General features: G+C 45.4%; 1 protein-coding gene across 1 annotated transcript in view; it reads right to left on the reverse strand.

Moving 5' to 3' along the window:
• LOC115104398 (sodium/potassium/calcium exchanger 3-like) overlaps window positions 1-14,829 on the reverse strand; it is a 95,417-nt gene that overhangs the window by 24,246 nt on the left and 56,342 nt on the right. The window contains exon 3 of the mRNA XM_065006203.1: window positions 3,759-3,835. Within this exon, the coding sequence (XP_064862275.1) occupies window positions 3,759-3,835 (77 nt within the window). The remainder of the gene's footprint in view (window positions 1-3,758; window positions 3,836-14,829) is intronic.

Genomic DNA, 14,829 nt, shown 5'->3' on the forward strand with positions numbered 1-14,829 from the left:
ACGTCTGCCACTGCAGGATTTGAGTCCCTGGTGGCATAGTGTGTTACTAATGGTAGGCTTTGTTACTTTGGTCCCAGCTCTCTGCAGGTCATTCATTAGGTCCCCCCGTGTGGTTCTGGGATTTTTGCTCACCGTTCTTGTGATCATTTTGACCCCACGGGGTGAGATCTTGCGTGGAGCCCCAGACCGAGGGAGATTATCAGTGGTCTTGTATGTCTTCCATTTCCTAATAATTGCTCCCACAGTTGATTTCTTCAAACCAAGCTGCTTACCTATTGCAGATTCAGTCTTCCCAGCCTGGTGCAGGTCTACAATTTTGTTTCTGGGGTCCTTTGACAGCTCTTGGTCTTGGCCATAGTGGAGTTTGGAGTGTGACTGTTTGAGGTTGTGGACAGGTGTCTTTTACACTGATAACAAGTTCAAACAGGTGCCATTAATACAGGTAACGAGTGGAGGACAGAGGAGCCTCTTAAAGAAGAAGTTACAGGTCTGTGAGAGCCAGAAATCTTGCTTGTGTGTGGTTGACCAAATACTTATTTTCCACCATAATTTGCAAATAAATTCATTAAAAATCCTACAATGTGATTTTCTGGATTAATTTTTTTCATCTTGTCTGTCATAGTTGAAGTGTACCTATGATGGAAATTACAGGCCTCTCATCTTTTTAAGTGGGAGAACTGACACAATTGGTGGCTGACTAAATACTTTTTTGCCCCACTGTAATTATTCACACCCCCGAGGACAATATATGTTAGAATCACCTTTGGCAGTGATTACAGCTGTGAGTCTTTCTGGGTAAGTCTGAACTTTGCACACCTGGGTTGTACAATATTTTGATTTACATTATTCTGTTAAATATTCTTCAAGCTCTGTCAAGTTGGATGTTGATCATTGCTAGACAGCCATTTTCGAGCCTTGCCATAGATTTTCAAGCCGATTTAAGTCAAAACTCTAACTTGGCCACTAGTTCCAGTTTAGTCGCCTTGATAAGCAACTCCAGTGTATATTTGGCCTTGCGTTTTCAGTTAATGTCCTGCTGAAAGGTGAATTTGTCTCCCAATGACTGTTGGAAAGCAGACTGAAACCAGATTTCCTCTAGGATTGTGCCTCTGCTTAGCTTTATTCCGTTTCTTTTTATCCTAAAAAAAAAGTCCCAGATGACAAGATGACTGTTTTAAAGTCCCCATTGGCCTCATGGTGAAGTCCCTAAACGGTTCCATTCCTCTCCGGCAAATGAGTTAGGAAGGACGCCTGTATCTTTGTAGTGACTGGGTGTATTGATACACCATTCAAAGTGTCATTAATTTCTGCTTACTTGTACTATTTTTTTTACCCATCTACCAATAGGAGCCCTTCGTTGAGAGGCATTGGAAAAACTCCCTGATCTTTGGGGTTAAATCTGTGTCTAAAATTCACTGCTCGACTGAGGGACCTTACAGGTAACTAACTGTATGCCACTAGGCACACTGGCTGAATCAACGTTGTTTCCACGCCATTTAAATGAAATGACGTTGAACCAACGTGGAGGCCCATCAAACAAATGAAAATGGTACATGTGATCAATTCCCCTCATACTTGTTCCTCTCCTTCCCTACATCTACCCATCCTCTGTATCGCCTATGCCCTCTATCTTCGCCACCTCCACATCCCTGCTACCTCTGTAGTCTACACCTCAGTTTAGCCCTCTGCCCAACACACCTCCACACATCCTGCCTGCTCACCCTACCTTTAAATCCCAGCCTACAGAAATGCCCAGCCTTCCGCTTCATCCTCCCACCACACACAGGCCTCACACACAATTACAAACATACACGTTCCCCAACTCTACCTACTCAACCTGCACCGGCTTCCATCCAGAACTAGTCCACTATATTTGATGGAAGTTCTCGTCTCCCTCTCACTCACTCACTCACTCACTCACTCACTCACTCACTCACTCATGCTGCTGCTCAGAGTCTACACCTAAATCTGGTTGTAATTGGGTGTGTATTTCCAACCGGCAATAAATAAAATGCCGGCTGTGCTGACAGGACCCCAGCTAGAGTGAGGAGCACGGACACGCGCGCACACACACACACACACACACACACAGTTGGCAGGCCTCATTCGGTACCAGATGCTGTGTTCTGTTCTGTTCCTCCAAGCGGGATAGCTTGGACTCGGGGGCCATTTGTTAAGCCTTGGATGGCGGCCCGCTAACAATTATCCCATGGTTCGCACTATGCACAAACACCCAGCCAGCCGAGAAATACAGGGGGACTGACGTGAAGTTGTTAGTTTTCCACTATGTTTTTTTTACGGGAACTTAAAATAGATTATTGAGGTGAAAGGTTGATTAAAGACAAACACAGAGACATGGGAAAGGGGATACCTAGTGGGAAAGGGGATACCTAGTGGGAAAGGGGATACCTAGTCGAAACGGGGATACCTAGTGGGAAAGGGAATACCTAGTGGGAAAGGGGATACCTAGTGGGAAAGGGGATACCTAGTGGGAAAGGGGATACCAAGTGGGAAAGGGGATACCAAGTGGGAAAGGGGATACCTAGTGGGAAAGGGGATACCTAGTGGGAAAGGGGATACCTAGTGGGAAAGGGGATACCTAGTGGGAAAGGGGATACCTAGTGGGAAAGGGGATACCTAGTGGGAAAGGGGATAGCAAGTGGGAAAGGGGATACCAAGTGGGAAAGGGGACCTAGTGGGAAAAGACCTAGTGGGAAAGGGGATACCTAGTGGGAAAGGGGATACCTAGTGGGAAAGGGGAGACCTAGTGGGAAAGGGGATACCTAGTGGGAAAGGGGATACCTAGTGGGAAAGGGGATACCTAGTGGGAAAGGGGATACCTAGTGGGAAAGGGGATACCTAGTGGAAACGGGGATACCTAGTGGGAAAGGGGATACCTAGTGGGAAAGAGGATACCTAGTGGAAACGGGGATACCAAGTGGGAAAGGGGATACCTAGTGGGAAAGGGGATACCTAGTGGAAACGGGGATACCAAGTGGGAAAGGGGATACCTAGTGGGAAAGTTGATACCTAGTGGAATCGGGGATACCTAGTGGGAAAGGGGATACCTAGTGGGAAAGGGGATACCTAGTGGGAAAGGGGATACCTAGTGGGAAAGGGGATACCTAGTCGAAACGGGGATACCTAGTGGGAAAGGGGATACCTAGTGGGAAAGGGGATACCTAGTGGGAAAGAGGATACCTAGTGGGAAAGGGCATACCTAGTGGGAAAGGGGATACCTAGTGGGAAAGGGGATACCTAGTGGGAAAGAGGATACCTAGTGGGAAAGGGGATACCTAGTGGGAAAGGGGATACCTAGTGGGAAAGGGGATACCTAGTGGAAACGGGGATACCTAGTGGGAAAGGGGATACCTAGTGGGAAAGAGGATACCTAGTGGGAAAGGTGATACCTGGTGGGAAAGGGGATACCTAGTGGGAAAGGGGATACCTAGTGGGAAAGGTGATACCTGGTGGGAAAGGGGATACCTAGTGGGAAAGGGGATACCTAGTGGGAAAGGGGATACTTAGTCAGTTGCACAACTGAATGCATTCAATCAAAACGTGTCTTCTGCATTTAACCCAATGTCTCTGAATCAGAGAGGTGAGGGGAGCTGCCTTAATCAGCATCCAGTTGTTGTTGGCAGAAGCAGAAAGGCAGATTTTTAAACCTTGACGGTTTGGGGATTTGAACCAGCAACCTTGGGTGGGTGGGTGACAGACAGACAGACAGACATCAAAGTGAAGAAGACTGAACTCACACACAGGACGTGTAGGGCCACAGCTCCTTCTGTCCTCTCCCTGTGGGTAAACAGATCTGTAGGGAACTCGTGCAAAGCTGGAAGAGACAGAGATTTCGGGTTACTCAAGCAAGATATTGTGTGTTTGTGTGTATATGTGTGTGGATGGATGGATGGTGTGTGTGTGTGTTCTGACGTCTGTCCTGTGAGGTCAATGCTACTCACAAGCTAATGGAGGACACATAACTCATATGAACTGACAAGGGCTGGCCCTGCAGCACCTTGCCTAAATGTCTATTTGTGTGTGTGTGCATGCCTGCGTCCGTCCATCTGTGAGTGTGTGTCTGTATGATAGTCCTGCAGCATCCTGCCAAGGATTGTGTGTATGAGTGTGTGTGTGTGTGTGTGTGTGTGTATGTTCGCCTCCTCTGAGAACTGAAAGACCCACCAGAGGAGAAGAGAAAAAGAGATGGATAAAGTGAGAGCAAAGAAAAGGACAAAGGGAGGAGAGAGAGAGAGTAAAAATAGAGCTCAGGGTTAGGATATGTAGGGTGAGGAGGAGAGAGGGAAATTATACATGAAAAGAGAGTAGGGTACAAGAGGAAGTGGTACAAGAAGCGCTAGAAGCTATCACTCCTTATTGTGCATTAAAAAGTGTGTAAGAGAGAGAAAGAGAGGGGAAAAGAGAGAGGGGGAAAGAGGTGAAAAGAGAGAGGTGAAAGAGAGAGGGGAAAAGAGAGGGGAAAGAGAGGTGAAAAGAGAGAGGTGAAAGAGAGAGGGGAAAAGAGAGGGGAAAGAGAGGTGAAAAGAGAGAGGTGAAAGAGAGAGGGGAAAAGAGAGGGGAAAGAGAGGTGAAAAGAGAGGGGAAAGAGAGAGGGGGAAAGAGAGAGGGGAAAGAGAGAGGGGAAAGAGAGAGGGGAAAGAGAGGTGAAAAGAGAGGGGAAACAGAGAGGGGAAAAGAGAGAGGGGAAAGAGAGGGGAAAAGAGAGAGGGGGAAAGAGAGAGGGGGAAAGAAAGAGAGGGGAAAAGAGAGAGGGAAAAGAAAGAGGTGAAAAAGAGAGGGAAAAGAAAGAGGGGAAAAGAGAGGGGAAAAGAAAGAGGGGAAAAGAGAGGGGAAAGAGAGGTGAAAAGAGAGAGGGGAAAGAGAGAGGGGAAAAGAGAGAGGGAAAAAGAGAGAGGGGAAAGAGAGGTGAAAAGAGAGAGGGGAAAAGAAAGAGGGGAAAAGAGAGGGGAAAAGAAAGAGGGGAAAAGAGAGGGGAAAGAGAGGGGAAAAGAAAGAGGGGAAAAGAGAGGGAAAGAGAGGTGAAAAGAGAGAGGGGAAAGAGAGAGGGGAAAAGAGAGGGGAAAGAGAGAGAGAGGGGAAAGAGAGAGAGGGAAAAGAGAGAGGGGAAAGAGAGGGGAAAAGAGAGAGGGGAAAGAGAGGTGAAAAGAGAGAGGGGAAAGAGAGAGGGGAAAAGAGAGAGGGGAAAGAGAGGTGAAAAGAGAGAGGGGAAAGAGAGAGGGGAAAAGAGGGAGGGGGAAAGAGAGGTGAAAAGAGAGAGGGGAAAGAGAGAGGAGAAAAGAGACAGGGAGAAAGAGAAAGAGGCAGAGAAAAATAAGAGATAGAAAGAAAGAAAAAGAGAGCTTGTATATCCTCTCACTCCACACTTCCTTCCCTCTCCCTCCATTCATCATTCTCCTTCCTTCTCTCTCCCCCCATTCATTCTCCAGGCTCCTCTCTCCTTTTTCTCATCATCCCACCTCGTCCACCAATCAACAGTCTATTCATGGGCCAATGCTAACATCTGCTCCGGATTTCACCACGTTTCCACTGGAAAGGCCAGCCAGACGGTCAACGTTGTGCTAGCTAGTGGCTATATCTAGTAGCTAGCACAACCACTGCTTCCACCAATGCTAATAGCTGCTAATACAGTAATGCTATTCCAAATCAAATCAAAGTATATGTGTCATGTGCGCCAAATACAACAGGTGAAGACCTTAGAGTGAAATGCTTACTTACAAGCCCTAACCAACAGTGCAATTTTTAAGTAAAAAATAGGTACAGTTGAAGTCGAAAGTTTACATACACCTTAGCCAAATACATTTAAACTCAGTTTCTCACAATTCCTGACATTTAATCCTAGTAAATAATCCCTGTTTTAGGTCAGTTAGGATCACCACTTTATTTTAAGAATGTGAAATGTCAGAATAATAGTAGAGAGAATTATTTATTTCAGATTGAATTTATTTCATCATATTCCCAGTGGGTCAGAAGTTTACACTCAATTAGTATTTGGTAGCATTGCCTTTAAATTGTTTAACTTGAGTCAAACATTGCGGGTAGACTTCCACAACCTTCCCACAATAAGTTGGTTGAATTTTGGGCCATTCCTCCTGACAGAGCTGGTGTAACTGAGTCAGGTTTGTAGGCCTCCTTGCGCGCACACGCTTTTTCAGTTCTGCCCACAAATTGTCTATGGGATTGAGGTCAGGGCTTTGTGATGGCCACTCCAATACCTTGACTTTGTGGTCCTTAAGCCATTTTGCCACAACTTTGGAAGTATGCTTGGGGTCATTGTCCATTTGGAAGACCCATTTGCAACCAACCTTTATCTTCCTGACTGATGTCTTGAGATGTTGCTTCAATATATCCACATAATGATGCCATCTATTTTGTGAAGTGCACCAGTCCCTGCTGCAGCAAAGCACCCCCACAACATGATGCTGTCATCCCCGTGCTTCACAGTTTGGATGATGTTCTTCAGCTTGCAAGCCTCCCCCTTTTTCCTTCAAACATATAACAATGGTCATTATGGCCAAACACTTCCCTTTTTGTTTCATCAGACCAGAGGACATTTCTCCAAAAAGTACGATCTTTGTCCCCATGTGAAGTAGCAAACCATAGTGTGGATTTTTTTATGGCGGTTTTGGAGCAGTGGCTTCTTCCTTGCTCAGCGGCCTTTCAGGTTATGTTGATATAGGACTCGTTTTACTGTGGATATAGATACTTCTGTACCTGTTTCCTCCAGCAACTTCCCAAGACCCTTTGCTGTTGTTCTGGGATTGATTTGCACTTTTCGCACCAAAGTTCGTTTTTATTTATTTATTTTTTTATTTCATTTTATTTCACCTTTATTTAACCAGGTAGGCTAGTTGAGAACAAGTTCTCATTTGCAACTGTGACCTGGCCAAGATAAAGCATAGCAGTGTGAACAGACAACACAGAGTTACACATGGGTAAGCAATTAACAAGTCAATAACACAGTAGAAATAAAATGGGCAGTCTATATACAATGTGTGCAAAAGGCATGAGGAGGTAGGAACCGAGGTCTACACTGGCTTTCTGAGGTCTTAATACAGTTTTGCAGATTAACACTGGGGTGATAAAAGATCAGATGGTCATGTACAGGTAGAGATATTGGTTTGCAAAAGAGCAGAAAAGTAAATAAATAAATAAATAAAATTTAAAAAAAACAGTATAAAAACAGTATGGGGATGAGGTAGGTGAAAATGGGTGGGCTATTTACCAATAGACTCAAATGACAGCTCAGCGATCGGTTAGCTGCTCGGATAGCTGATGTTTGAAGTTTGAGGGAGATAAAAGTCTTTCGATTTTTGCAGTTCATTCCAGTCACAGGCAGCAGAGTTTAAAGGCGGCAAATGAGGTGTTGGCTTTAGGGATGATCAGTGAGATACACCTGCTGGATCCACGGATGGGTGTTGCCATACCAGTGAACTGAGATAAGGTGGAGCTTTACCTAGCATGGACTTGTAGATGACCTGGAGCCAGTGGGTCTGGCGACTTGAAAATGTAGTAGGGCCAGCCGACTAGAGCATACAAGTCGCAGTGGTGGGTGGTATAAGGTGCTTTGGTGACAAAACGGATGGCACTATGATAGACTGCATCCAGTTTGCTGAGTAGAGTGTTGGAAGCCATTTTGTAGATGACATAAATAAAATCGAACAGTAGGATAGTCAGTTTTACTAGGGTAAAATAACGGCGTGAGTGAAGGAGGCTTTGTTGCGGAATAGAAAGCCGACTCTTGATTTGATTTTCGATTGGAGATGTTTGATGTGAGTCTGGAAGGAGAGTTTGCAGTCTAAAGACACCTAGGTACTTATAGATGTCCAATATTCAAGGTCGGAACCATCCAGGGTGGTGATGCTAGTCGGGCATGCGGGTTAGGCAGCGATCGGTTGAAAAGCATGCATTTGGTTTTAGGTAGCGTTTAAGAGCAGTTGGAGGCCACGGAAGGAGTGCTGTATGGCATTGAAGCTCGTTTGAGGTTAGATAGCACAGTGTCCAATGACGGGCCGAAAGTATATAGAATGGTGTCGTCTGCGTAGAGGTGGATCAGGGAATCGCCCGCAGCAAGAGCAACATCATTGATATATACAGAGAAAAGAGGGGGAATTGAACCCTGTGGCACCCCCATAGAGACTGCCAGAGGACCGGACAAATGCCCTCCGATTTGACACACTGAACTCTGTCTGCAAAGTAATTGTGAACCAGGCAAGGCAGTCATCCGAGAAACCGAGGCTACTGAGTCTGCCGATAAGAATATGGTGATTGACAGAGTCAAAGCCTTGGCGAGGTCGATGAAGACGGCTGCACAGTACTGTCTTTTATCGAAGCGGTTATGATATCGTTTGTTTGAGCGTGGCTGAGGTGCACCCATGACCACTGAAACCAGATTGCACAGCGGAGAAGGTACGGTGGGAGAGATGGTCAGTGACCTGTTTGTTGACTTGGCTTTCGAAGACCTTAGATAGGCAGGGCAGGATGGATATAGGTCTATAGCAGTTTGGGTCCAGGGTGTCTCCCCCTTTGAAAGGGGGATGACTGCGGCAGCTTTCCAATCCTTGGGGATCTCAGACGATATGAAAGAAGGTTGAACAGGCTGGTAATAGGGGTTGCGACAATGGCGGCAGATAGTTTCAGAAATAGAGGGTCCAGATTGTCAAGCCCAGCTGATTTGTACGGGTCTAGGTTTTGCAGCTCTTTCAGAACATCTGCTATCTGGATTTGGGTAAAGGAGAACCTTTGGGCGAGGAGCTGCGGGGGGCGGAGCTGTTGGCCGAGGTTGAGTAGCCAGGCGGAAGGCATGGCCAGCCGTTGAGAAGTGCTTATTGAAGCTTTCGATAATCGTGGATTTATCGGTGGAGACCGTGTTACCTAGCCTCAGTGCAGTGGGCAGCTGGGAGGAGGTACTCTTGTTCTCCATGGACTTCACAGTGTCCCAGAACTTTTTGGAGTTGGAGCTACAGGATGCAAACTTCTGCCTGAAGAAGCTGGCCTTAGCTTTCCTGACTGACTGCGTGTATTGGTTCCTGACTTCCCTGAACAGTTGCATATCACGGGGCTATTCGATGCTATTGCAGTCCGCCACAGGATGTTTTTGTGCTGGTCGAGGGCAGTCAGGTCTGGAGTGAACCAAGGGCTGTATCTGTTCTTGGTTCTGCATTTTTGAACGGAGCATGCTTATCTAAAATGGTGAGGAAGTTACTTTTAAAGAATGACCAGGCATCCTCAACTGACGGGATGAGGTCAATGTCCTTCCAGGATACCCGGGCCAGGTCGATTAGAAAGGCCTGCTCACAGAAGTGTTTTAGGGAGCGTTTGACAGTGATGAGGGGTGGTCGTTTGACTGCGGCTCCGTGGCGGATACAGGCAATGAGGCAGTGATCGCTGAGATCCTGGTTGAAGACAGCGGAGGTGTATTTGGAGGGCCAGTTGGTCAGGATGACGTCTATGAGAGTGCCCTTGTTTACAGAGTTAAGGTTGTACCTGGTGGGTTCCTTGATGATTTGAGTGAGATTGAGGGCATCTAGCTTACATTGTAGGACTGGGTGTTAAGCATATCCCAGTTTAGGTCACCTAACAGAACAAACTCTGAAGCTAGATGGGGGCGATCAATTCACAAATGGTGTCCAGGGCACAGCTGGGAGCTGAGGGTGGAAGGTAGCAGGCGGCAACAGTGAGAGACTTATTTCTGGAGAGGGTAATTTTCAAAATTAGTAGTTCGAACTGTTTGGGTATGGACCTGGAAAGTATGACATTACTTTGCAGGCTATCTCTGCAGTAGACTGCAACTCCGCCCCTTTGGTAGTTCTATCTTGACGGAAGATGTTATAGTTGGGTATGGAAATCTCTGAATTTTTGGTGGCCTTCCTGAGCCAGGATTCAGACACGGCAAGGACATCAGGGTTAGCAGAGTGTGCTAAAGCAGTGAGTAAAACAAACTTAGGGAGGAGGCTTCTGATGTTGACATGCATAAAACCAAGGCTTTTTCGATCACAGAAGTCAACAAATGAGGGTACCTGGGGACATGCAGGGCCTGGGTTTACCTCCACATCACCCGCGGAACAGAGAAGGAGTAGTATGAGGGTGCGGCTAAAGGCTATCAAAACTGGTCGCCTAGAGCGTTGGGGGCAGAGGATAAGAGGAGCAGGTTTCTGGGCATGGTAGAATATATTCAGGGCATAATGGGCATCATATTCAGGGCATCATCTCTAGGAGACAGAACGCATCTCCTTCCTGAGCGGTATGACGGCTGCGTGGTCCCATGGTGTTTATACTTGCGTTCTATTGTTTGTACAGATGAACGTGGTACCTTCAGGCGTTTGGGAATTGCTCCCAAGGATGAACCAGACTTGTGGAGGTCTACAATTCATTTTCTGAGGTCTTTTGTTTTCCCAGGATGTCAAGTAAAGAGGCACTGAGTTTGAAGGTAGGCCTTGAAATACATCCACAGGTACACCTCCAATTGACTCAAATGATGTCAATTAGCCTATCAGAAGCTTCTAAAGCCATTAAATAATTTTCTGGAATTTTCCAAGATGTTTAAAGGCACAGTCATCTTAGTGTATGTAAACTTCTGATCCACTGGAATTGTGATACAGTGAATTATAAGTGAAATAATCTGTCTGTTAACAATTGTTGGAAAAATGACTTGTGTCATGTACAAAGTAGGTGTCCTAATCGACTTGCCAAAACTATAGTTTGTTAACAAGAAATTTGTGGAGTGGTTGAAAAACGAGTTCTAGTGACTCCAACCTAAGTGTATGTAAACTTAGATAAGTAAAACATAAATAAAAACAACAGTAAAAAGACAGTGAAAAATAACAGTAGCAAGACTATATACAGGCACCGGTTAGTCAGGCTAATTGAGGTAGTATGTACATGGATGTATGGTTAAAGTGACTATGCATATATGATAAATAAAGAGTAGCAGCAGCGTAAAAGAGGGGTTAGGTATCGGGACAAAATGCAGATAGTTCAGGTAGCCAATGTGCGGGGGGGCCCGTTAGTCGGGCTAATTGAGGTAGTATGTACATGAATGTATAGTTAAAGTGACTATGCATATATGATATACAGAGAGTAGCAGCAGCTTAAAAGACGGGTAGGGGGGGGGGGGGGGGGCAACGCAAATAGTGCTAACTACTGCTAACTAAAATGCGATTCCACCGCTTTTCACTGGAGAGCAGTCAGGCAGGCTAACTACAGTAGTTAATACAGCAATGTGATGCTATTGCTAACTTAAGCTAGCATTCTTTGTTTATTTGAACACATTTCCACTGAAAAAGCCCAGCCAGTCAGCTAGCTACAGCAGCAGAATCCCAACACTCTAAAATGGCTTTTCCTCCTCACCTGCATAAACTTAGTTCAACTCTTCCCAACCTTTCAGCTTCTACCTTTCCCTGACTCATTCACACTGCAAACCAACTCAACCTCTCAATGTTCCTGAGTGGATTATCCTTCTCACACTCTCCTGCTGACTTGAGACATACTGTGCTGGCTCAGATGTCGTCCTTTCCAGCAACGACGGTGAAAGAGTAACCAGGCCGGCACAGTACAGCTCAGCGGTTGCTCAGCTCAGTAGTGTGAAAGGGGCCTAGTTCTCTGGTGACCCGTGTGCCGTACATTCTGCATGTGTTTGATTGAACACAGGTCTGTTCCTATGTTATATTAGGAAACTCGTCTAACACAATGCAGAGCTCACAGTAAAACAACACAGAGAGTAGAGAGCAGGAAGGACATCTCATGGTGTGTGTGTGTGTGTGTGTGTGTGTGTGTGTGTGTATCTTGGTGTCGGCAGCTGGATGTGTTTAATTTTTACAGCTACGAGTGCTACACGCACGGAAGCAACACACACACACACACACACACACACACACACACACACACACACACACACACACACACACACACACACACACACACACACACACACACACACACACACACACACACACACACACACACACACACACACACACACACACACAGATCAAGACGCCTGCCCTGCCTACGCCTTTTCTGTTCTGTTTGCTAAGGAAAACACATTATTATGATGGGAAATAAACATTGCAGAGAGGATAAAGGGATCTGCTCTAGGAACCAGGGAGAGAAATGGAGAGAGAAGAAAGAGAAGAACAGAGAGAGAGAAGAGAGAAACAGACAGAAAACAAAAGAAAAGGAAGAAAGAGAGAGAAGGTCTTCACAGACAGAAGATAAAACCTTCTAATGACTGTTGAAGAAGGGTTGTTCATGCCTACTGTAGAATTCCCATAGGGACAGGCAGCACTCACACAAACACGTTCCACATACATTAAGTTCATGCATGAGTTCATTACCACTGAAGCACTACAATTCCACCATCCCAATTCATCAAACGACTGACTGACTGACTGACTGACTGGACTGGACTGACACCCTGATGCACCACTGTCTGTCTGTCTGTCTCTCTCTGTCTCTCTCTCTCTGTCTCTCTCTCTCTCTCTCTCTCTCTCTCTCTCTGTCTCTCTCTCTCTGTCTGTCTCTCTCTCTGTCTGTCTCTGTCTGCCTGCCTGTAGCATGGCAGAGTGTAATGGCGTCAGTGTGCCCAGACTAATGCCCATTGCCAGAGGGATACAGGCAGCAGATGTGCCCAGCCATGTCCAACACTCCACCACCCTGGCCCTCTCTACTGTGAACAGTACCACGATGCCAGATACCAACTCACAGCCAAGTCAACACCCTTCCACACACATGGAGGTGCCCATGCACGCACACGCGCATGCACACAAGATATGAGAAATCGTGTGCACACACAATCAAGCAAGTATGCACGCACACACACACACTGTGTAGGCAGGGCAGGCGTCTTGATCTGTGTGCGCCAATGGCACAAACACTCTAAAGCATTGCCTGCAGAGAGTTTCACCCTGATGCACCACTAAATGTAGAGACGGTACAGTATCTCTTCTAAAGTTATCATCTGTGTCTGACTCTGAACAGACAAATAAAGAGAGCAGGAAGTGAATATACCCCCCCCCCCCCAATCCATCTGTACTGCCTAACAACTCCTGACTTTTATGGAAATGTTGCATTTGAGATATGAGTCACATGATTCTATTGTACAACGGTGGGGTATTGGAGGGCCATTTCAAGAGCACAAAAGATGCCTGTGCTTTAGAAGAAAAAAGGTACAGCTGACTTCTCCATAGTCCATAAACAGGGTACTGAGTGCATGTGTGTGTGTGTGTGTGTGTGTGTGTGTGTTTTGTCAGGAAAAAAGCAGTAACACACCTGTATAAGGACAAAGGAGGTCAGAGAGGAAGTGAGAAAGAGAGAAAGAAAGGTAGAAATGGGACGTGACTAGTGTTGTGTTGCAGTATGAAGGTTATCCTCTCAACAAAGATACAGTAATGTGGTGGATTAATGACAGTAGACTCATGAAATGAGTTATCTTGTCTACCTTGTACTGTACTGTTTTGTACTCACTCATGTACATGCCATTACTGTAGACAGGCAGGCGCACACACACACACACACACAGGTAAGTAACCCATGACCACTCATCTAAATGACAGACAACATCTAAATGTCAGATATTAAGATCCAAATGACAGATATTAAGATTTAAATGACAGATATTAAGATTTAAATGACACAACATCTAAATGACAGATATTAAGATTTAAATGACAGATATTAAGATTTAAATGACACAACATCTAAATGACAGATATTAAGATCTAAATGACAGACAACATCTAAATGACAGATATTAAGATCTAAATGACAGACAACATCTAAATGACAGATATTAAGATCTAAATGACAGATATTAAGATCTACATTTTTATTTAACCAGGTAGGCCAGTTGAGAACAAGTTCTCATTCACAACTGTGACCTGGACAAGATAAAGCAAAGCAGTGCGACACAAACAACAACACAGAGTTACACATGGAATAATAAAAATGTACAGTCAATAACACAATAGACAAAATCTACATACAGTGTCGGCAAATGACGTAAGATTAGGGAGGTAAGGCAATAAATAGGCCGTAGTGGTGAAGTAATTACAATTTAGCAATTAAACACTGGAGTGATAGATGTGCAGAAAAATGTATGTGCAAGTAGAGATACTGGGGTGCAAAATAGCTAAATAAATAAATAAATAAATAACAATATGGGGATGAGGTAGTTGGATGGGCAATTTACAGATAGGCTATTTACAGATGGGCTATGTACAGGTGCAGGACAGCTGATGCTTAAAGTTAGTGAGGGAGATGTGAGTCTCTAGCTTCAGTGATTTTTGCAATTTGTTCCAGTCATTGTCGATAGAGAACTGGAAGGAAAGGTGGCTAAAAGAGGAATAGGCTTTGGGGGTGACCAGTGAAATATACCTGCTGGAGCACGTGCTACGGGTGGGTGCTGCTATGGTGACCAAGTGAGCTGAGATAAGGCGGGGCTTTACCTAGCAAAGACTTATAGATGACCTGGAGCCAGTGGGTTTGGCGACGAATATGAAGTGAGGGCCAGCCAACGAGAGCATACAGGTCACAGTGGTGAGTAGTATATGGGACTTTGGTGACAAAACAGATGGCACTGTGATAGACTGCATCCAATTTGCTGAGTAGAGTGTTGGAGGCTTTTTATTAATGACATCGCCAAAGTCAAGGATCGGTAGGAAAGTCAGTTTTACGAGGGTATGCTTGGCAGCATGAGTGAAGGATGCTTTGTTGCGAAATGGAAAGCCGATTCTAGATTTAATTTTGGATTGGAGATGCTTAATGTGAGTCTGGAAGGTGAGTTTACAGTCTAACCAGACACCTAGGTATTTG

Source organism: Oncorhynchus nerka, linkage group LG21 (genome assembly GCF_034236695.1).
Source record: "Oncorhynchus nerka isolate Pitt River linkage group LG21, Oner_Uvic_2.0, whole genome shotgun sequence".
NCBI lineage: Eukaryota > Metazoa > Chordata > Actinopteri > Salmoniformes > Salmonidae > Oncorhynchus > Oncorhynchus nerka.